The 22,472-nt window shown below is 49.8% G+C and overlaps 2 protein-coding genes across 2 annotated transcripts; one reads left to right on the top strand and one right to left on the bottom strand.

Annotated features, from left to right (window-relative positions):
• Nucleotides 1–298: 298 nt before the first annotated feature.
• On the bottom strand, nucleotides 299–3,180 carry LOC148006081 (uncharacterized). Its single transcript, XM_087551666.1, has 2 exons — nucleotides 2,282–3,180; nucleotides 299–456 (listed from the first exon to the last, which is right to left on the bottom strand). The coding sequence occupies exon 1, from the start codon at nucleotides 2,967–2,969 to the stop codon at nucleotides 2,445–2,447; it is 525 nt and encodes a 174-aa protein (XP_087407792.1). The 5' UTR covers nucleotides 2,970–3,180; the 3' UTR covers nucleotides 299–456; nucleotides 2,282–2,444.
• Sesn2 (sestrin 2) lies at nucleotides 2,643–21,507 on the top strand. The gene is given in 10 exon segments (NM_001109358.2): nucleotides 2,643–3,032; nucleotides 11,598–11,663; nucleotides 13,526–13,723; nucleotides 14,000–14,182; nucleotides 14,297–14,509; nucleotides 15,447–15,597; nucleotides 16,029–16,147; nucleotides 16,430–16,620; nucleotides 19,484–19,628; nucleotides 20,443–21,507. Coding segments are annotated over 10 exon segments (1,443 nt in total). The 5' UTR covers nucleotides 2,643–2,942; the 3' UTR covers nucleotides 20,530–21,507.
• Nucleotides 21,508–22,472: the final 965 nt, after the last annotated feature.

Below are 22,472 nucleotides of genomic sequence, written 5' to 3'. Positions count from 1 at the left end.
TTTTTTGTTTGTTTTTAGTCTTTCAAGACAGGATTTCTCTAGATAGCTTTGGCTGTCGTGGAATTTGTTCTGTAGACCAGGCTGAACTTACAGAGATCCACCTGCCCCAGGCTCCTGAGTGCTGGGATTAAAGACATATATCACCAGTACCTGGCTAAAGGATTATTCTTATGAAGACAATAACTCACTGTCATTCAAAAATATGTCCTGGAGAGATGGAGGAATAGCCCAAGGGAGCACTTTGTAGCATGTACAAGACCCTGATTCAATCCCAGGACTGAAAACAAAAGTCTAATACCCCAAGCCAATGAGGGAGCGATCCAGAGATAGACGTCCTTACTGCTTTAACTGACGTTTCCCCCAGCCTCATGCAGTCAGAAGATGCTGTGCCATGGACAGTCGGTTTTACCGGAGTGTGTTCACCTCGTGCCAGTGGCTGGTATTAAAGTCCGTTAACTGGAAGGAAGGGGTGAGAGCTGTAAACACAGCAACAAAGCTACACAGGGCCGGGAGGAGGTTAAAGGTGTTAAGGAACAGAGGCAAGATGACTTTCAGCAGGGATGACGGAGGCAGCTTTGGGAGTAAGCGGCATCGCGAAGGCTTCCTTTTGGCCACCAACAGGATGAAGGCTCTAAATGCTCCCTGTCGCTTCAAGGAGTAGAACTCGCAGAGGAGTATCGAAAAGTTGAAGGATCATGGGTGTGACAGATAAGACTGAAGACGTAGCTTGAAACCTATCTTGGCAGGCCTTGAGGAGCCACCTAGAGGTTTAACTTTATCCGGTAGCTGATAAAATACTACTGAAAAAAGTTTTTACCCTGGCTACTGACATTATAGTTATTTCTGTTGGTGTGTGTGTGTGTGTGTGTGTGTGTGTGTGTGTGCGTGTGTGTCTTTGGGAATAGAACCCAAGGCCTTTGGGTCCTAAGTGGACACTGTAATATTCTTCATCCCACAGAGTGTATGCCTTTGTATGTTTGTTTGTTTGTTTTGGTTTTTGAGACAGGGTTTCTCTGTGTAGGCCTGGCTATCCTGGCACTCGCTTTATAGACCAGTCAGGCCTCGAACTCAGGACTCCACCTGCCTCTGCTTTCTGGGTATTGGGATTAAAGTTGTGCACCACCACTAGACTGAGAGTCTATGTTGTTTAAGGAGAAAGCTGTATCTGATATAGAACTGTTTAGTAGAGAATTAACCCAAAGAGACAGTCAGTGACCAAGGGTATATTACTAGAAGCAAACTGTGCCAGATGGCATAAAGTAGAAAAAAGAAAAAAAAAAAAAAGCCTAAATGTAGACACTGCGGTCAACAAATTTGTAGTAAAAAAACTTTCAGATAAGACAAATATACAGCAAACAACCACACAAGGCACATCATGGAAAGTATTAAAATCCAGAGAGAAAGGCCCAGCCCAAGACTTTAGGGAGCTCAGGAGAGTGTGGGTGAACTCCCTTCCCTTTGGAAGGCATTAGACCAAGTCAGAAGATCATCTTTTGGTATCATAAGCCTAAACTCAAGACTATTTCAGGCAGGAACTGAGAAGATTAGTCGGCTCCAGCCCAGTTCAGGACTCCTTGACTAGAATAAAGAGAAACTTAAAAGAAGAGGCCTCAAGAAAAACAGTGAAGGGTTGGGGATTTAGCTCAGTGGTAGAGCGCTTGCCTAGCAGGTGCAAGGCCCTGGGTTCGGTCCCCAGCTGGGGGGGAGGGGGGGGAGTGAAGGAGATTGCTAGAAGGGGATGGGTGAATCAGGTTTAGATGAGCTGAGGGGCTGAATGGAAGAGGTGAGAACTGAGAAGTCATGAGGGTGCATGTCTAGAAAAAGAAAAGAAGGATAAAAACAGAAACTAGAAGAGCACCCACGTTTAGGGAGTGGATGGAAAAAGAGGAGTCAGAAAGGAGTGGCCAGAGGGAGAAGAGAGAAATAGACCAAGCCAAACACCTAAGTTACAAAGTTTCCAGGAGCCGCAGGAGGGTGGAAGACTGCAGCGAAGGCACCCAAGGCAGAACAGAAGAGGGGAAATTGTAGCAACGAGGATTGCGATTAAATTTGAGATTACCAAGGGTATTTCAATGAGGGCCTTTCCAGAGACTCCACAAATAAGGTGATTTCCTTAGCCTAGTGTTTCTGAGGGTGCAGATCTCTCGAGGCCTGAGGGGACAGGGTGGTGGCTCTTGGCCTTCAAATATGCGGGTTTTGGTCTATAATTAGAACAACTGGATGTGGAACTCTCTGCAGCCCTAACCAGTCCCTCCAGGAACTGGAAAACTGAAGAACTTACTCAGAAGGGATTTCACACCTGGCTGTCTGGCCCAGCCCCGTGAAGTCCCGTTTCATCACGCAGTCCTAATGACTCCCTGGGCTGTCACTCTCATCTGGTATTGCCAGAGATCTGACTAAGTAACCCCGGCTTGCAAAAGTTTGCAGCATCTGTGCGAGGCCAACTACAGCTCCCAGAGTTCCCAGGTCCTGTCGAAGCTGATTGGAGGGACGGTTGGCTCGGGAGGGAGGTGTCGGCTCCGCCTCCCCGGGAAACAGGCATCTGATTGGCTGCTCCGTGGGACTTTTGTGTCCCCGCCCTCCCCCTGGGACCGCAGCGGGCTGACAGAGCCGGGCGAGCGCTGGCAGTTCAGTGGTGGGGATGGTGAGGAGCGCCGGCTTCGCGAGCAGCGCTGGCCACTGCGGACTTCCGAGGCACTCCGGGCCGTGAAAACCTCTGCGCCGCGGCCAATCTCAGGCCTCCAAGGCCGGCCACAGTTCTCCAAGCTGGGCTGGAAGGAGTGTCCAGCGCGGTATCGCCAGTTCTCCTCGTTCGGAGAGATACCCCGGGGATCTCGAGCTTCCCCGGCGACCCCTAGTCCGGGCCTCCTTTGCGCGCCCGCCTCAGACCCCCACGGGTGCCCGGGGCGCTGACGAGCCGCGGCCGGGTCCTGGCGCACACCATGATCGTAGCCGACTCCGAGTGCCATGGGGAGATCAAGGGCTACCTGCCGTTCACCAGGGGCGGTGTGGCCGGCCCCCGGACCCGAGAGGTAAGCAACAACCGGGCGAAGCCGCTCTCTTCCAGCCACAGACGTGCTTCGGGTTGACCCGGGCTAAGTCTGGTGCGCCCCCCGGGCTCAAGGGTCTGAGAGCACGTAAGCTAGGGCTAGGGTTGCATCAACTGCAGCCTCCGCTCTCCCTCCCTTCCCCTCCCACTGCCCTCGCTCTCCCCCCCCCCCCACCTCCCTAGGAGGGAGGGGGCTGCGGAGCCCTCCTTGGCTCCTTTGGACTCCTGGCCAATGAGAGGGGACGCCTTCTCGTGGCTCTTTGGGTTTGTGCTCTGGTAGAGCAAGCGTCTTCAAGTCCAGGCAAATCCCGGCCGGAGAGACCCGACCACTCCTCCTCCCCGCCCCCTTCCGCCGATTCCCTTCCTCTCGGTGGGGGCAGGCGGGCAGGGAGCTCTTTCTAGGATCGGTTTCTGGCCCTGTCGCACAGCGAAGGGAATAAAACCCCTGGGACTGGCCAGCGAAGGTCGATCCCCTTCTCCAGTCCTCACCTGCACCCCCGATCTGGAAACTGGTCCGAGTACTTTATGGGGCTGGCTGGCCGCCTGATCCTCGGCGCAGCAGCCAGAGAGAGCTGGGGGAGAAAGCGGATAACCCTTGGTCCCTACAGGCTGCTCCCTATTAAATTGTTCTGGGGGTCCTCAAAGTTTGTTTCGCTGTCTCCTCAGAGCGTAGAGCGACTTTGCAGGGAGGCAAGGTATCATGCTAGTATAAAGCCCCCCGTCTTCCTCCCAGCAGCTTCGACAGTGGACATAGTCTATCATTTATGGAGCACCTTCTAGAAGCCAGGATATAGGTCTTGTCTGAAAAAGACAGCAAATACAAACGGTACTTTTGCCCCATTTTACAGAATGAGAAAACTGAGGCCCGAAAGGGGCTAAGAGAGGCTTCTTTTCACCTAGCTCCTCATTTTTTGGCCTGTGTGTGACTAGGATCTTTGGAGAATGCTTGGTACTGCCGAAGATGCTGTTCCCTGTTGAGGTTCTAAGCTGAGAGCAGTGTGGAAGGTCTATTGCCGCGGCTGGGAATGGGTAGAGTGAGGAAATGTTATTTCTGGAGGGTTCTCCATCCAGCTGTCGGTCTGCTGCTTCTTCATATGGTTTAAGAATCTGTATGCAGAAAGGAGGCCTGGCTTCTGCCTCTTTGCTGATAACTTTTGTCTGCCTTGTGAACAATGTTGTTTTTGTTAGAGCACTGGGGCACTGAGGTAGGTGAGGGCCGGATTCCAGTCCTACTACTCTGCACTTTCTCACTGGCTTATCTCAGCCAAGCCATCTCTTTTGATTGCAGTCTCTTACAGGGTATTTTGATAGTATTTCTGAGAGATTGTTGGACAAATTAAAATACAAGCAAATGCTTGAAGCAGAGTGCCTGGGACATATTTATTGTAGAGAACTGTCCTTGTATTTAAAAATGCTAGCTTCTGGAAGACTGGCTTAGCCAGCATCTCTCCCCACCCCCAGTGCCTCTCAAGGGACTTCCTGAGTCTATTCTCTACTGTGGGAGGAGGAGAGCCTGGCACAGCTCTCTCACCACCTTGCCTGAAGGGAAGAAAATCTTTGGTGGTCTGGGTAGGATCCTGGGTAGATCTTGGGTAGAGTCCTTAGAGGAAGCCCCATCCCCTTTGAGACCCGGTCTCACTCTGTAGTTAAGTCTGGCCTTGACCTTATGACTACCTTCCTGCCTCAGTCTCCTGAGTGTTGGGATTACAGGTTTCCTCCGACACACTGGACTTAAGAAAGTCACATTGCAGTATTGGGGGAAGCGGATAATGTTTGCAACATTTCTACATCTTCTACTCCCTCAAGAGAAGATGACCTTGAAGGTGTCTGCTTTAAGTAGGATCCTGAGAGGATAGGGTATCCATCTTGCAGACTCTAGCCCTCAAGGCTTGAGGGCCAGATGAGTAGTCCTCACAACTGTTTCAGACCTTATTTCAGACAGTGAAGGCCTTCAGATATTCCTGGCTCCAGAAAGTTCCAAGAGTCTAGCTCTTGTCTTGGGCAGTATGTTTTCAAGCTATGTTGGGTTCTAGAATAACTTCCTCAAATGTCACTTCCTCAGAAAAGCTTTTCTTTCTCCACCAGATGAGTCCCTTTGAATACCACTTCTAGTGCCTTCTTCGTTGTAAGCTAGTTCCATAAGCTAGGCCTTTCTTTCTGCCTACCTCTGTTTCTGGGACTAGTTAGTAACACCCTATGGAGCTCGCTGTTCTTTACAACGAAGTGGTTAACTGCCCTTGTCAGCCGTTGAGGCTTTGAAACCCCATATGACCTGTGCCAGGCCAGAAGGGGACCACTCTGAGCTTTGGTCACTCACTTGTCTTTAAATGGGGAACAAGAAGTTCTGTCTTTCTCAGGGTAGTTGAGAGGAATTAAGGTGCCTGGGTGCCTATGAGATCAAATATGTAAAGAATTTGGGGGGGGGGCAGCTGGCTGCCACTTCCTGCCCCCTCAAGGCTGGCTGGAAGTCTGAGACTTGCTTGTTTGTCCTCTCCTCAGGTGTAAATCCAGACTCTTGTCTGGATCCAGCTGACAGGTAGGGCAGGCCCTGCACCTGGCAGTGTGACTTAGCAGGTGTCCATAGGTGAGTCCGGGAACAGGCAGACTCCAGAGAACAAGAGCACAGACTGGGCTACTCCGAGGGACCAGTGCGGCTGGTGAACAGCACTCTGGGAAGTCCATCCATGCTGGGTTTAAGCCTCTAGGTCTGGTGCCATTTCCAGAAACTCTTATAGTGGAGTGGAAAGAACTCAGTTTGAGTTCAAATTACTTGTTAGTCAGTGCTTAATTTTCAAACATTTCATTGGTTCCCTATAACCATCAAACAGATGTGAATAGGATGTAAATAGGATTTAACAGGAAAGTTAGTCTAGAAAGCATCTGAATGAGTTGCCAGGCACTAGGCTTCAAGGCCATTCATTCATTAGTCCCTTTCCGATGTGCTAAAGACCTAGAAAGCCCTCCCAGAGGACTGTCTGACTTTATTGTTGCTGGTGCCAAATGTTGGAAATGGGGACCAGCCATTGCTGCTGCTTTCTTTTACTTGACATGAGCAGGTGACTTGCCCAGTCAGGGTTTCCCTGTCTTTGTCTCCTCTGTTGGAATCATGCCGTCATCATGTGTGCAGAACCTGTGCTCTTCAACATGGCGACCACCCCCTAGTCACACCTGACAGAATTTAGAGCTGGTAACTCCAGGCCTTGATAGAACACATCAGTAGTCAGCGTGGAGGAGACTAAATTAGGAGTTCTGTCAAGGTTGGGGGGTGGGAGGTGAGTTCCACAGTTGGCCTGTGCTACAAATGGAGACCTTGTCTTAAAAACAACAAAAGAAAATTTAGAACCAGAGTGGTACCGAGGCAGAGGTAGATTGAAAGTTTCAATGCTGACTGGGCTATATAATGATACTTCATCTTAGAAAACTAACTAGTTAACAGAAATTCAAGTTTAGTTAAGCCAAAAGTCAACTTTCCTTGCTGTAGATATATTTTAAACCACTTAGGGTGAAGAATGGCTCTGGACCACCATGTGTATTAGACAGTGCAGATACCAAATGTCCCCCATATATAGAAAATTATATTTGTACTTTTTTAAAAAAAGATTTATTTATTCTATGTAAGTACACTGTAGCTGTCTTCAGACACACCAGAAGAGAGCATCAGATCTCATTTACAGATGGTTGTGAGCCACCTCTTAACCACTGAGCCATCTCTCCAGCCCTATATTTGTACTCTTTTTTTTTTCCCCCCTGGAGCTGAGGACTGAACCCAGGGCCTTGTGCTTTCTAGGCAAGCGCTCTACCACTGAGCTAAATCCCCAACCCTGTACTCTTATTTTTTAATTTGTTTGTTTTTAATTGTGTGTGAGCGTGTGTGCAGGTGCCCACGGAGGCCAGAAGAAGTTGGATCCATCCTCTGGAGCTGGAGTGAGCCACATGGGTGCTGGGAACTGAACTTGGGTCCTCTGTAAGAGCAGCAAATGGTCCTTGGCACTAAACCATCACTCCAGTCCCTAAAGTTCTGTTGGTCCTAGTGTATTAGACATAGGAATAAGGACTGGAAACTAGACCCAGTGTGCGCCCTCAAGGCCTGAGTTCCTGAGGAAGGTGCTGTGAAGGGCTTTCTGAATTCCTAAGGTTGTGAGCAGAGGTGAGACTTCTCACCTTGGCAAACCCTGGTTGCAGGTTCAGAAGAAGCCTTGGTTGTTGAGAATGAGGAATGGCTTCCATGTTTGAAGGAACCTGGACTGTATTCATCTGTCTTACTTCCTTTCTAGCTGAGTAACCAGAAGTGACGTGGAGCCCTCAGAACCTTATTTCTTGACTGTGGAGCCTTAGTTGTGGCTTCTACCGCCTAGTCTAGATCATAGACATCAGAGCATACGCCAGTGGAACAAGGGAATACCTACTCATATAATAACTCAACATTATCGTTGCTTGTCTATCCCAGGGAATGGGAGGAGGGCTGGCTTATTGATGTCTCCTCTTGCCAGTGAGGCCCAGTTCCTCCAGCTCCCCATGGACTTGCCCAGAAGGATAGGGGAGCATTCGGGATATCAAGGCCATGAATTTCAGTCCCTAGACTCAGATCCAGAACGCTCTAGTGTCCCTTCTATTTTCACAGGCTCCTCCACTGCCTTCTCAACCAACTCAAAGGTCACCTACCTCTCCAGTAGTTTTTCCTGTCCTCTTAAACTAAAATACCATACACTCTCCCAGCTCCATTACTTAGTTCCGTCTCTCCCTCTCTTGACTGGAAAGTCTGTTCATCATTTGTCCGCTTGCTCCCCGATACCTAAAATCATATGAAGGCTGGCTGGGACGTTGCCTTTGCGCTGTTGTATTCACGCTGCCTGTAATACATCAGGAAAAAAATCGTCAGATGAACAGATTCTGCTTCTACCTGGGAAGCACTCAGCTCTGGGCTCTGTACCTGAGTGAGCTGTAAATAAATGGTACCAACGTCGCCCTCCCCGCCCCACCCCCACTTCCTCTCTGTGTGGATTGCTGGAGGTGGGACTTTGGTTACAGTGATTTTAAAAAAAAAATGCTTCACAAAAGGATGCTAATGGACCACTAGGGCAGAGGAGCTCTTGTTTAAAATAACAACCTACCAGCTCTGAAAAAAAGAAAGGAAAAAAAAAAACAAAACAAAACAACGAAGTTAATGACAGGGGACTTTTATTAAGTGTTCTCCCTAGTAGAGGTTCTGAGGTAAACTGTGGCATAGTCCTGTTAAATCCTCATGAAAATTCCCTTATTCCAGGAGCAAACTGAGGCTTGAAGAGCTGACTGGTGGCACTATCAAAAATGTGTGTGTGTGTGTGTGTGTGTGTGTGTGTGTGTGTGTGCGCGCGCGCGCATGCGTGTGCTAAGTCTTGTACAGGCTATGCGTGACTACTTGAGCTAAGATTTCAGTATCCTCTATGGCAACACTCTGCAAAAGAGCTACAGCCCCAGCCCTCCAAGCTCCTATCTTTTTTTTTTTTTTTTTGGTTCTTTTTTTGGAGCTGGGGACCGAACCCAGGGCCTTGCGCTTCCTAGGCAAGCGCTCTACCACTGAGCTAAATCCCCAACCCCAAGTTCCTATCTTTAATTGTAAACTACATTATTATTTTATTTATTTTGCTGGGAAATACCGATGGGTTAGAACCTAGGGGTATCATTTTCTTTCTTTGCTGGCTCCAGGCTCAGAGGATCCCAGGGCGGTTCCCCGTCCCTTCCCCCACACATCACACAGCTAAGGGCCCTTAGTTCTCTGCTTGAGCTGCTGTGGTTTCTTTTTCTCTTTTTAATTTTAATTTTTTTTTCTTCGAATTTTGATATTTGCATATTCAACCCCTCCCTCTCCAATGGTTTTATTTGTTTTGAGGCAACATCTCTCTGTGTAGCCAGGCTGGTCTCAAACTCCTCTTGCCTCAGCCTCTCCCTAGTTATGGTATTACAGGTGTCTGGCCTGGCTCCACCATGCTTTTTCTATCTGCCCTCAGGTCCTCTGGAGAGAGGGAGGCCAGTCTGTGGAGTCAGCAGTTCTTATCTCCCAGACAGAGCTGTTGGGCTTTTTCTCAAGTGAGGGAGGAGGGGGAGCTGTAAAGGGAGTGCTTGAGTGGCTGGTGAGCATGCCTACTCAGGAGGCAGAGGCAGGGGGAATTTCTGAGTTCAAGGCCAGCCTGGTCTATAGAGTGAGTTCTCCTGGACAGCCAGGGCTACATAAAAAGACCCTGTATCAGAGGGGGGTGGGGTGGGGGGAGGCCCAGGGAAGAAGGAGAGGGAGAAGGGGGGAAAGAAGAAAAAGTAGTGGTTGAAAGGAACCAGCCTATTCCTTCTGCCCTCTGGAATCAGAACCCAGAAAGCCTAAGTAACTTTCCTGAACCACACAGTGAATTAGCATCAAAACTAGTATTGTACACCTAGGCCTCTAGTGTGCACACTTAGGCCTCCAGTGTGCACACCTAGGCCTCTAGGCTCCTTTTTTTTTTTTTTTTTCTCTAGTTATCTTGAAGGCCCCCAGAAGTCACTTCCCTTGGGGGCCTATTTTTTGTTGTTTTTATTTTTATTTATATTTTTGATTTTTGAGATAATATTTCTCTGTGTAGCCCCGTCTGTCCTGGAACTCATTCTGTAGACCAGGCTGGCCTTGAACTCAGTAATCTGTCTGTCTCGGCCTCCTAAGTGCTGGAATTAAAGGTGTGGGCCACCACTGCCACAGAACCCTTTAGGGTGACAGTGATGGCACAGTTTTGGCCACATTTAAAAAAAAAAAAGAGTAGCCAGATGGTGGTGGAGCACTCAGGGACAGAGGCAGTGCTCTACAAGGCCAGCCTGGTCTACAGAGGGACAGGCAAGACTACACAGAGTAACCCTATCTTGAAAAGCATAGATGATAGGTGGACAGACAGACAGACAGGCAGACAGGATCTCAGGTATAGTGTGGAGTCCTTACACATCTGAGGTCCTAAGTCTGGATCTTTCCCAGGAGAAAGGGCTCAGGGGACGGCCTTTTGTAGTGAAGGCAAAACTGTTATTTAGATCAGTTGTGTCCAGGCTTGTGGTATGGAGAGCCCCACGCCAACATTCAGAAATTAGGTGAATGAATAGACTGCTCTCCCACACCTCGTATCCAGGAGCAGGGGAAGTATCTTCGTTGAGCACACAGCTCCAGCTCAAAGAAGCTGAAGTCAGAGTAGCTGCCACCCCCAGCCTGCACATCCTCCTTGGAGTCCCACACACACACCTCCACGCCACTCTGCTTTCTGTTTTTATTCACAGAATGACCCGGCCCTGCTCTCCACAAAACTCAGTGTGGGAACAAAGCAACTTAAAAGAGGCCCTCAGTGGGCAGTGTTTGTGGAAGCAAAAAACACCCGGAATTACGGGGTCACGTAAGAAGGAAGGCCTGGCCGTAGACCTAGGAGAGCTATCATGTCCCAGAAGGGGTGGGGCTTAGCCAGTCATTTATCTGGAAGGCTTTGGTAAGGGAGGGTGGGTTTTAAGGATCAGTTTCATACTTGTGAAAATCGGTTACAGGGTGGATACTGGGTTAGCAGAAGGCAGGCAGTGCGGGCAGAAATAGTTGGTGAGGCCCAAGAGTGGAGAGAGCCTAGAAGCTGTGGAGAGAAGGGTAAACAAATGACTGTTTGCAAGGCCTTGAGGAGTGCAGCTCAAGGTGAGAATGTGCCCAGCATGCCAGGCATGCTGCTGCCTAGGTCCATCCTCAGCATGGAAGAAGAGAGAGAGAGAGAGAGAGAGAGAGAGAGAGAGAGAGAGAGAGAGAGAGAGAGAGAGAGAGAAATGGTCATTTGAGAGGAGTTGAAGCTTCATGGGTATGGAAGGTGGAAACTGGCTTTAGAATGTAAAGGGTTCTTATTGGAAAAGAGTCTTCCCCTCAGCCCCAGAGAGTGTCTCACTGCAAGCCCCTGACTGTCCTAGAACTCACTCTGTAGACCAGGGGCCTTGAACTCACAGAGATACACCTGCCTCTGCCTCCTGGGTGCTAGGACCAAAGGTATGCGTCACCACTTCTGTCCTAATCACTTGTTTTTAAAAATGTGTGTGTTCATAAATCACAGCTTGTGTGTTAGAGGTCAAAGGACAACTTGTAGGAGTCTGGTCTCTTTCTAGCACGTGGGTGCCCAGGGATTGAATTTAGGTCTTCACGCTTACCCACCGAGCCATGTCTTTGCCCTCTATAAAGAATTCTTTCTATTATACCAGTCCTCTGGGACCACAATGACACTGGCCTTCTGGGGACAGGCAGCAGAAAGCTGTCATTTCCTTCCTCGGCCCCTCCCACCCAGCCATGCTGGATTTCTGGGTCCTGGCTGAGTTCCTGAGCCTTGATGAGCTTTCTTTCCTCTTGCCTGTTTGCTATGCATCAAATGGGTCTAAGTGTTCCCCCTGCTCCTCCATTCGGGCTATACCAAGAAGACAGTTTAGAAACTCAGTGTCATTTAGGGGTGGAGAAAGGGGGGACTAGAGAGCTCGCAGAAAGTCCTCTCCGCCCTCCCTTGTCCTCCCTTCTGCCAAATAACCACCATGTGTTTTCCCACAGGAGCATCGGGAGGGCCAGGCGCGGCGAGGCCCTCGAGGGCCCAGCGCCTTCATCCCAGTGGAGGAGGTGAGTTTGAATTGGGGGTGTTAAGGTTAAGGGTCTTCAGTCTCCAGGAGGGAAGGACATGGAGACAGAAAGTCGAGGATCTTTTCTTTCCCCGCTCCTGACTTATTTAATTTCTTTTGGTTCTTTTTTTTTTTTTTTTTTTTTTTTTTTTGTTCTTTCTTTTGGAGCTGGGGACCGAACCCAGGGCCTTGCGCTTGCTAGGCAAGCGCTCTACCACTGAGCTAAATCCCCAACCCCCCTTATTTAATTTCTTTAAAAAGCTCTTGAAGTCGGGCTGTTCTCAACCTCATTTTCTGCCAAGGAATGGGTTCAGACAGATGAAATGATAGCGTGACATGGCCAAACTCGGAGGCTCCCAAACCAGAGCTTATCTCCTTTGTAATGTAAGAGGGACAAACCCACTGGGGTTTCAGCACGTATCCCAGCAGTTTTGACCTCTCGCGGTGTTCTTGCATTTTATTTTTTTCTGCTTATAAATAATTTGTCTTTTATTTTAAAAAAAGAAAGGAAAGAAACAAGAGGCCTTGGAGTTCATCTAGATTAGAATCCTGTTTCTGTCATTTATCAGATCTGTGGTTTCAAGCAGACCTGGTTTTTTTTCATCTATTAATGGAGGAAAATAATAGTACTCACCTCACAGGACAAGTTCGGACACTCAAGGAGATTCATAATTGGGTAGGGTAGCTATCTGTTAGATGAATGAATCAGGGCTGGGGGTGAAGCTCAGTGACAGCACACTTGTTTCCCATGCACAAGGCCCTGGGTTTGGTACCCAGATCCACAACAAAGAGACAGACAAATAAGTAAAATAACTAAGTAAATAAGAGGAAGAGGAAGAAAAGTGGGAAGAGGGCTGTATCACGCTGCAGACGCCGGAGTGCTTACCTACCATCTACACAGCCCTGGGCTAAACCCTTAGCTCCAATAAGCTGGTCATGGTGGAGGGGGCCTACCATCCAACCCCTTGGGAGGCAGAGGCAAGAGAGGTTAGATGTGTGAGGCCAGCCCGAACTGTATGGGATCCTGTATTTAAAAAAAAAAAAAGTCAATAAGGTTAAAAGGCTCTACATGAAAAGACAGTGAGGACACTTGAACTCTTCTGCACTTCCTCTTACCTCCGTGCTGTCTGCATTTGCCATGGTAGAATAGAAATTCTACGAAGACAAGAGAAACTATGCACTCAGTTCTTATCGCCAAGGATGGAGCTCAGGGCCTCATGCAGGCTAAGCGCTCATTTTCCCACAGAGCCACACTCTCCCCGGTCCCAGCAACCAGTCTTAGCTTCTTTGCCTAAGTCTTCAGAAATAAAAGAGAGAAGAAAGCCAGCAGTGGTGGTGGTGGTGCCCGCCTTTGGTCCCAGCACTCAGGAGGCAGAACCAGGTGGATCTCTGTGAGTTTGAGGCCAGCCTGGTGTACAGAGTTCCAGGCCAGCCAGGGCTACACAGAGAAGTCTTGTCTCAAAGGAAGAGAAAAAGAGGAACATAAAATAAGGAAAAAGGTCAGAGGCAGGATAAGTAGTGTATCTGTCTAGCTCGGAGGCCCTAGGTTTGATCCTCAGCATTGAAAAAAAAGTTGTTTCATTACAAAATAAATATAGGGAAACTTGACCTGTACTTCTCTAGCTGTCTTGAGAATTGAGTTACTATGAGGTATTACATGAAGTGTGATGTGACGTACTTGGGGAGCGCTAGTGTAGTAGACATAAACTGCCCAGTAGCGTTTACTTAATCAGTTTCTTTCTGGTGTGGTTGGTAGCATTCAGTCTCCTATTATATCTGTGATATAACCATATATATATAAACAAAGAAGAGGTTGGTCCATATGGGGGCAGGAGGGAACCCATGCGCTTCTCTGCCTGGCAGATCCTTCGGGAAGGAGCTGAGAGCCTGGAGCAGCACCTGGGGCTCGAGGCTCTGATGTCTTCAGGGCGGGTGGACAACCTGGCGGTGGTGATGGGCCTACACCCCGACTACCTTAGCAGCTTCTGGCGCCTCCACTACCTGCTGCTGCACACGGATGGGCCCCTGGCCAGCTCCTGGCGCCACTACATTGCCATCATGGTGAGTCTGTCCCGGCTCCACTGATTTTTTTTTTTTTTAGGTGTAGAGGAGTGTCTAGCTTTATACCCCAGGGAACTTCAGGTTTTGAAGAAAGGCGTCTTCAGGTGTATACTTTGCAAATGGGGAAACTGAGGTACAAGCTGGTAGCAGAGCCGAAGTTAGGACATAGATTTTCCTGCCTCCTAGATGCCAAGGTGGTGGTGGGGGGTCTCCCAGAGTGGGACACAGAAGGGAAGGAAGGTAACTCAGGCTCATTGACCCCGCCCCTCCCCACAGGCTGCTGCCCGCCACCAGTGTTCTTACCTGGTGGGTTCCCACATGACCGAGTTCCTGCAGACCGGCGGTGACCCCGAGTGGCTGCTGGGCCTCCATCGCGCCCCTGAAAAGCTCCGCAAGCTCAGCGAGATCAACAAATTACTGGCACATCGGCCATGGCTTATCACCAAGGAGCATATTCAGGTACGATAGGCAGAGAGTGGGGGACCCTGAGGAAGGAAGCCTGCCGGCTGGGGCGGGCTGGGGCGGGCTGGGGCAGCCACTAAGAGAGTTTGTTTATTTCTCCCTGCCTTGCAGGCCTTGCTGAAGACTGGAGAGCACAGCTGGTCCCTGGCTGAGCTCATCCAAGCGCTGGTCCTGCTTACCCACTGCCACTGTCTGGCCTCCTTTGTGTTTGGCTGTGGGATACTTCCTGAGGGAGACGCTGAGGGCAGCCCTGCCTCACAGGCACCTTCGCCACCCAGTGAGCAAGGCAGCCCCCCAAGCAGAGACCCATTGAACAACTCGGGGGTAAGCCATGGTCCTGCATCTTGGTGTAGGAGAAAAGCGACTTGGCCTCTGCTCTAGGAGTGGAAACCACCACCCGCTTCCCTGTCTCTCCCTCCATAGTGAGAGAGTCCAGCAAACTTGCTCGGCTTTCAAACTCAGTTTCCTTATCTGTTTCCTGGGGATAAAGACTTAGCTACAGTGGGTTGTGAGCCACAGGTGCTTGACCAAACTTCAGTGTCCAGCCTCTTCTGATTGAGTCAGCCGGGTTTTTTTGGTTAGAATGTTGGAATAATAAGCCTGGGATGCACCGGAACTTACTGTGGAGACAAGCGGTTCTGACAGGCACGCGCCATCACGGCAGCTGATTCTCGTCGTTGTCTGTGGATGTTTTGGGGGTTGCTTTGTTATTTCGAGACAGGCTATTAACTCTGGCCCAGGCTAGCCTCAAACTCAGATGATTACCCTCACTCTCCCGTCCCTGTGAGCCAGCGTATCTGACATTTTTTTTTTTTTTTTTTTTGGTTCTTTTTTTTGGTTCTTTTTTTCGGAGCTGGGGACCGAACCCAGGGCCTTGTGCTTCCTAGGGAAGCACTCTACCACTGAGCTAAATCCCCAGCCCCCTGACATTTTTTTTTTTTTTTTTTTTTTTTTGCCCAGTTGACCATACAAAATTTGGGCTTTGATTATAACTCAGTGCTCGCCCCAGCCTGTTTGTGGCCCTACAGTCACTCGGCAACAGCACAAAAGCCAAACAGGAACTGCCACAATCCCAGCACCTGGGAGGCAGAGGCAGGCAGAGCTCTGTGAGTTCAAGGCCACTGGTCTGCTTTGTGAGTGTAGATTCACAGGCTAGCTACGTGAGCTGCCCAGTGTGGTGGCCTGGGGTGTGGAGGAACGGAGTGGAGTCTCCCAGAGGGCCATGAGGGAGTAGATGGTAATTACTGGGTCCTTCCTACAGGGCTTTGAAGCCGCCCGTGACGTAGAAGCTCTGATGGAACGCATGAGGCAGCTTCAGGAGAGCCTCCTGCGGGATGAGGGGGCTTCCCAGGAGGAAATGGAGAACCGTTTTGAGCTGGAGAAGACGGAAAGCCTGCTGGTGACCCCCTCAGGTACAGGCTCACAGGCGCCAGTGCTAGGGGCTGCTGCCTCTCTCTTTACACTTCTGATGGGAGCAGATGCCTCCACACGCTTTGCCTTCTCCTTTCAAGAGGTTCTGAGCACCGGCCTTGTGTTCAGACTTGCCTTTGAATCCTGGTCTGTTAGCGCTTCAGGGCTTGGGTGAGGTAGATGGGCCAAGTTTCTTCCCCAGATTGAGCCATTCTATAAAACTGACACTATTACTGTTGCGGGGGGCTAGGGGGCTGGTTTGACGCTTGCCTCCTTCCAGCGGCTCTAGCTAACACCCTCCTACTTAGTGTGGGGAGGGGCTCTCTGTGGCCCCTGCTGTATTCCCCCCCTCACCCTCCCCACTCCCTGATGGTGGGGATCCTGTTGTGTTCTGCCCAGTCTCACTGTCCCCTCTTTCTGATGTGGCCCTCAGCGGATATTCTGGAGCCCTCTCCACACCCAGACATCCTATGCTTTGTAGAGGACCCCACGTTTGGATATGAAGACTTCACTCGTCGAGGGACTCAGGCCCCCCCAACCTTTCGTGCCCAGGTGTTGTTCATTGTTTCAGATGTTATACAGACGTGGGGGCAGGTACTTCAAGCGGTCCTAAGTAGGATACTGTCTCCCCTCAAAAACTCGTGAGGGCAGTGGAGACCCGAAAGGTCCCTCTTGTGGGATGGGAGGTCATCGCCCAGGTTGAGATCTGTGGTTGAGGGAAGGCATATGAGGCAAAGCTAAGGTGTGACTCCTACTCGTGCAGAGGACAACAGATCTCTGGCCAGCCACGGCCTTCCCAAGTCTTGCTCACAGACCTCTTCCCCCATTCCTCAGGATTATACCTGGGAAGACCATGGCTACTCGCTGATCCAGCGGCTCTACCCCGAGGGAGGGCAGCTGCTGGATGAGAAGTTTCAGGTAGCCTACAGCCTCACCTATAACACCATCGCCATGCACAGTGGCGTAGACACCTCCATGCTCCGCAGAGCCGTCTGGAACTACATCCACTGCGTCTTTGGTATCAGGTGAGTACGTGCCCCGCCCCAAGCTCAGGTCGCGTGTGTCCCCCAAGTCTTCCCTGGGCTCACTGTCATTTTTAGTTCTTGTTGTCTTCTTGGCTCTAATAAAATTTCAGGCCACCACGTTTATGCCTTTGCAGGTTTAAAGCTAGTAAGAATGCTCAGTGCGCAGGCTCTGTAATACACTCTCCCAGGCATAACTAGGCTTTGCTCTGTTTGCTTATGCAGCACTCAGGATTGAACCCACGACCTTGTGCGTGCTAGACGGGCAGCACCCTTTGTTTTATTTTATTTTGTGTTGTTTTATGTCACTTTACTTTTTTTTTTTTTTTTTTTTTTTTTTTTTGGTTCTTTTTTTCAGAGCTGGGGACCGAACCCAGGGCCTTGCGCTTCCTAGGCAAGCGCTCTACCACTGAGCTAAATCCCCAGCCCCACTTATTTGTTTTTGATGTCTTGGGATGTCACCTCAACTAGCCTAGAACATGTATGGTTCAGGCTAACCTTGAACTTGGGACAATCCTCCTGCCTTAGCTTCTTAGCTGCTGGGCTTACAGACCTACTCCACCAAAGACGTACTCCAGCTTATGATTTCATGTTTTTGTGTGTGTATTCACACACCTATGCACATACAGAAACATGTGCATACGTATGTGCACGATACCCAGAGTCACGTGTAAATTTCCAATAGCGTTATCTTTTCTCACAGTAAATAAGGACAACACAGATATGCACAGCAGAGTACTTTAAATAAGGATATTTCCATTCATAATCTATTATGCAACTCGTGAAAATTATACCTGAGAGCCAGGCATGTGGACAGTGGTCATGTACACAGAATAATGTTGTGAGCTAAATTTTATCTTGTCAAGTCTTTTCCTGATTTCAAAACAATTATGTATATATTTTCTTTGTATGTTTGTGCGCGCGCGCGCACGCACACACACACACACACACACACACACACGTGTGTGTGTGTGTGGCACAACATATATGTAGAGGTCAGAAAGAAACTTACTGGAGTTGGTTCTCTCCACCATTTGGAGCCCAGGGATCAAACTTGGGTCATCAGTCTTGACGGCAAGCTCCTTTAACCATTGAGCCATCTCGCCTGTCCGCTGACTGGTTTTTGAGGAAGGCCTTTTTTAGAGTGATGTGCTATTTACTGTTGAGTATTGAGGGTTCTTCTCGAAGTTGATTTGGTTTTCCTTTTGTTCTTTTTCCCCCTTTCCTACCTCCTCCCCTCTCCCCACTGCCAAGAAGGAGTCTCAGAGGCTCTGTTAGCTCCCTGGGACCCCTCTGCCTCTTTGACCACCCTGGTGCTGAGATAATAGGCCACCACCACCCTCAGCAGTTTTTACTCTTTTTTTTTTTTTTTTTTTTTTTCGGAGCTGGGGACCGAACCCAGGGCCTTGCGCTTGCTAGGCAAGCGCTCTACCACTGAGCTAAACCCCCAACCCCACTTTCATTTATTTTTATCCACGTGTCTGTGTCTGTGTGAGTGCATGCCATGCACGTGTGGGTGCCTAAGCTTTCCAGAAGAGGGCATCAGATCCCCTGCACCTGGAACCACCTGACATGGGTGCTGGAAACTGAACTTGTGTCCTCTGGATGATCGCCAAGTGTTCTTTTTTAAAAGATTTATTATTTATGTCTGTGAGGAGTGCTTTCTTTGCACCTCTGCCTTCATGGCAGAAGAGGGCATCAGATGCAATTACAAGTGATTGTGAGCCTATGTGGTAGTGGTACTTAAACTCAGGACCTCTGGAAGAGCTGACTATGATCTTTGTTTTTTTTCCGGAGCTGGGGACCGAACCCAGGGCCTTGCGCTTCCTAGGCAAGCGCTCTACCACTGAGCTAAATCCCCAACCCCCCAGTTTTTACTCTTATAAACACTGTCCGCACTGACCACTCTCCCGCACACGGTGGAACAGAATCTAACCGAGGACAACAGGTGTTCTTATAGTTAAATGCCCAAAATAACATGACTTATCTAAGAGATATAGAGACAACTATATTGTTTGTTTGTTTGTTCTTGAGATGTCTCATGACAGCCCAGGTGAACCTTGAACTCCTAGCAGTCTGTCTTAGTGTCTCTAGTGCTGGGATTGTGGGTGTGAGCTGATTACCTGGCTCCTGGCTTTTTCTTCCTGTTGTCTTTTTTTTTTTTTTTTTTTTTGGTTCTTTTTTTCGGAGCTGGGGACCGAACCCAGGGCCTTGCTTCCTAGGTAAGCGCTCTACCACTGAGCTAAATCCCCAGCCCCGTCTTTTCTTTTCTTTATTTCTTTCTTTTGATTGATTTATTTTTGTGTACACCTGCAATCTCAGCACTGGAAAGGCCAAGACAGGAAGATCAGGAGTTCACGGCCATCTGTGGCTATTTAACAAGTTCAGGAGCTGGGCTACAGGACTCTCCAAACAACTGTAAAACCCAGCGACACTCTTCAGGAGAGTGCCTAATTTTATTATTACCAGGCGTTTCCTTCCTGCCTTTTTTCCCATACACACACATGAACGAGACCAGGGAGGGAGAGGGGAGTGGCTTCTCGACACTGCCAATTTGCTTGCTTCTGATGAACTCCATTTATCGTGTACCACCGGAGTATCTGCCTTTGCGGGTCCGTGACTGGAGACAGTCAGAGCTCGGTAGCGCATGCTTGTCAGCGTTACTTGGAGTGTTCCTCTACGAGCCTTGTCACCTATGACCCGTGATGTCAGCTGTTTTTCTAAGAGGAACCAGGCCTCTCACGGCTTCCTACCTTCTCCTTCTTCTGGGCACTCTGTTCCTCCTTCTATGGGGTGGGGGCAGGGGAGCCGGGCTGCTTCTGGGAGCAGACTCTGAGTAATGCTGTCGTGTCTGTCTGTCCATCAGATATGATGACTATGATTATGGAGAGGTAAACCAGCTCCTGGAAAGGAACCTCAAGATCTATATCAAGACGGTTGCCTGCTACCCGGAGAAGACGACCCGCAGAATGTACAACCTCTTTTGGAGGCACTTCCGCCACTCAGAGAAGGTGATGGCAGCGTGGGTGTGGGAGGGGCTGGAGAAGAGTCAGAGGTTAGAACCCGGTGAGGGCCACACTGTGGGTCTGTCCTACGAGGTGTGACACCCTGGCCTGTTATCTTTGTTCAGATTCGATTCTATGGTGTAATTTCAGACTTCAGTTAAATTGGGCAGTCAGGTGCCTGTCTTCCACAGGCTACGTGGGCATAGATGCAGATTTTTTTATTTGTTTGGTTTTTTTTTTTTTTTTTGAGACTTTTTTCTGTGTAGCCTCGACTGTCCTGGAACTCACTCTCTATGCCAGGCTGGCCATGAACTCTCACGAGATCTGCCTGCCTCTGTCTCCTGGGTGATGGGATTAAAGGCGTGTGCCGCCACCACCACCACCCCCAGTCATAGGAATGGATCTAAATCCTCACATAGGACAAGTTACCTTTGAGCGTCTCCCCTTTATTTTTTTTTTTTTTATGGGGCTGGGGACTGAACCCAGGACCTTGCGCTTCCTAGGTAAGCGCTCTACCACTGAGCCAAATCCCCAACCCCGCGTCTCCCCTTTATAATGGCAAGGGACACTGCCAGCATTTCAAAGTTGGGAAGACACAAGGAGACTATGTATGGAAACATTTGATCCTGCCCTAGCACCAGTTAAGCTGGTAGCTCTTTTTTCAGACCCGTGGGGTAAAGCATTAGTCATTGCACCAGACTTCACTGAGTCTTAGCAGAGGTCAGGGCATCTTGGTGGGAGGCGTGGGTGAAGTGAGTGGCAGGGAACGGGTAGACCGGGAGACCAGTTGTCAGCAAGCCTTGTTCTTTCCGTTCCCCAGGTTCACGTGAACTTGCTGCTCCTCGAAGCCCGCATGCAAGCAGCTTTGCTCTATGCCCTCCGCGCCATCACCCGCTACATGACCTGATTACCTGGCACACAGGAATGGCACCTGGAACAGCTGACCCTGGGCCACTGTCCTCCGTGCAAGGACTTCTGTGTCTGGAGACAGATCCAGGACCCTTTCCGTCTCATGTCCATCCACCAAATGCCAGGGATGAGCATGCGTGTGGCCATGCACAGCCCCCGAGGCAAGCCACACCTTCCTTTTCCTCACTGGACTGAACAGGATCGTTGCACTGACTTTGGGGGTCTTGGCTCTGTCCCTAGAGCTGGAAGATTAGGAAAACCCAAAGGCTCCGCCCCCTTTTCTTTCCTTGCTCCTTAAAGCAGAGGAAGTCTACAGAGCTAAAGTCCGGCTTACGAGCCAGCAGGCTGGACCCCAGGCACAAATGCTGCCTTCCTGGACTGGGAAGCCCCTGGCTGCCCATGTGGGAGAAAAGCAGGGACTAACACTCCAGAAAGCTTGCCTTCCCTAGTTCCTCATTCACAAGTGTCATCACATACACACACACACACACACACACACACACACACACACACACACACACCCGCCTTCCACCCATCAATGTGAAAGTTGGACTCACAGCTGGCCTGTGTGCCCAGTTCCCCCTAAGCCTGTTCTGTCGGGCAGCCTGTTCCTTGGTTACCTGAATATTGGTTCAGTCCTTTTGTCTCCTTTCCCCTTACACCCTTTTCTCCCATGCCTGGTGGTGTGGGGCCTGGGAGAGCGGCCAAACACATCCAAAGAACACACTGTCTCTGGAGAGTTGGAGCCCACGGTGGTCTCTCTGCTGTCTGAAGAGTAAGGAATGGGTGCTGACGAACTCTGCATTTGGGTCTTGAGGCTGAGGTCTGGTCTCTTGAGGACCTCACCATGGAACCAGAGTCAAAGCCTAGGAGGGAGTTGACACTGTTCTTCTAGGTTGTATTGCCACACAGAGGCTGGCGTCCCATTCTCCTCATCCCTTGGGTTCTGCCTAGAGTGCTTGCCAAAAAAAAAAAAGAAAAAGAAAAAAGAGCCTTTCTTAGTTGGCCCCAGGGCCCACCCAGCATATACCAAGGTTCTCTTTCTCTTGGCCACAAGGCTACAGTTCTTGGACCCCACGGTTGCAGACTGAGGGGTTGACTTAAGTTTCTCAAGGTTTGACGCTTTCCTCTGGGCTCTCTGGCCAAACCATCAACAGCAGACTGATTTTCTCACAAGACCTTGAAGGCCTCTGGGGACCCTTATTCCACAACCAGGCTCTGCTGGCTGCCTTCCAAGGGACACCACCCCCATCCCAGTGTCCCATCTGTCCCCTCTCCTGGATTTAAATGGATTACTTGGTAGAAGCAGCCATGGACTGACAAGCACTTTGCATAGCAAACGACTGTGAATTCTGACTTCCCTTCCCCTTCCAGCAGCAGCATAGGTGCCTCCTCTCCAACCTGTACAGAGGTGCCTGAAAAAAATCAAGGACACCCCACTGCTGTTCCTCCTTGGGCCAGGCAGAACAGGAGCCTGGCCAGTGTGCCACATTTCACGCCCGTGCAGGCACGGGAAGCAACTAGTACCACCCCCTCCAGGCTTGAAAGCTCTGCCTGAAATGAAGGTGGGCAAGAGGGGAAGGGGCCCCAGCATGGGGGTAAGTTCTAGAGGGGACACGATGACACTGACAGTGTCCCCTGGGTGGGCGGGAAAGAGCATCCAGTGTTAAAGTGCAGAAATCTTGGCCCTTGTGAACAGTAATAGAAATAAAAGTTTGCTGGGGTTTGTTTTGTAGTCCTTGTTAATGGGATGTTTGTCCATTTCCTGAAGGCCAGAGTTCACATCCTAGTATAAGCCAGAAGCTGTGATTGCGTCACGGACTTGACCTCATGGCCTCTGCCCTGCCTTTGCCTGTACCCAGTGATTGCAAGACTGGGAATCACTGGCATTGGAAGTCGACTGGGACGAGACTGAGGCAAGACTGGGACTCAGTGATCGTG

This window comes from Rattus norvegicus, chromosome 5, assembly GCF_021556685.1.
Source record: "Rattus norvegicus strain SHRSP/BbbUtx chromosome 5, alternate assembly SHRSP_T2T, whole genome shotgun sequence".
NCBI lineage: Eukaryota > Metazoa > Chordata > Mammalia > Rodentia > Muridae > Rattus > Rattus norvegicus.
The sequence above is the reverse complement of the archived record's forward strand: the minus strand, read 5'-3'. Positions and strand labels throughout refer to the sequence as shown.

Excerpts from the sequence above, each read along its gene's own strand:
- LOC148006081 (XM_087551666.1), bottom strand. The coding sequence starts at position 2,969 with ATGGCACTCGGAGTCGGCTACGATCATGGTGTGCGCCAGGACCCGGCC.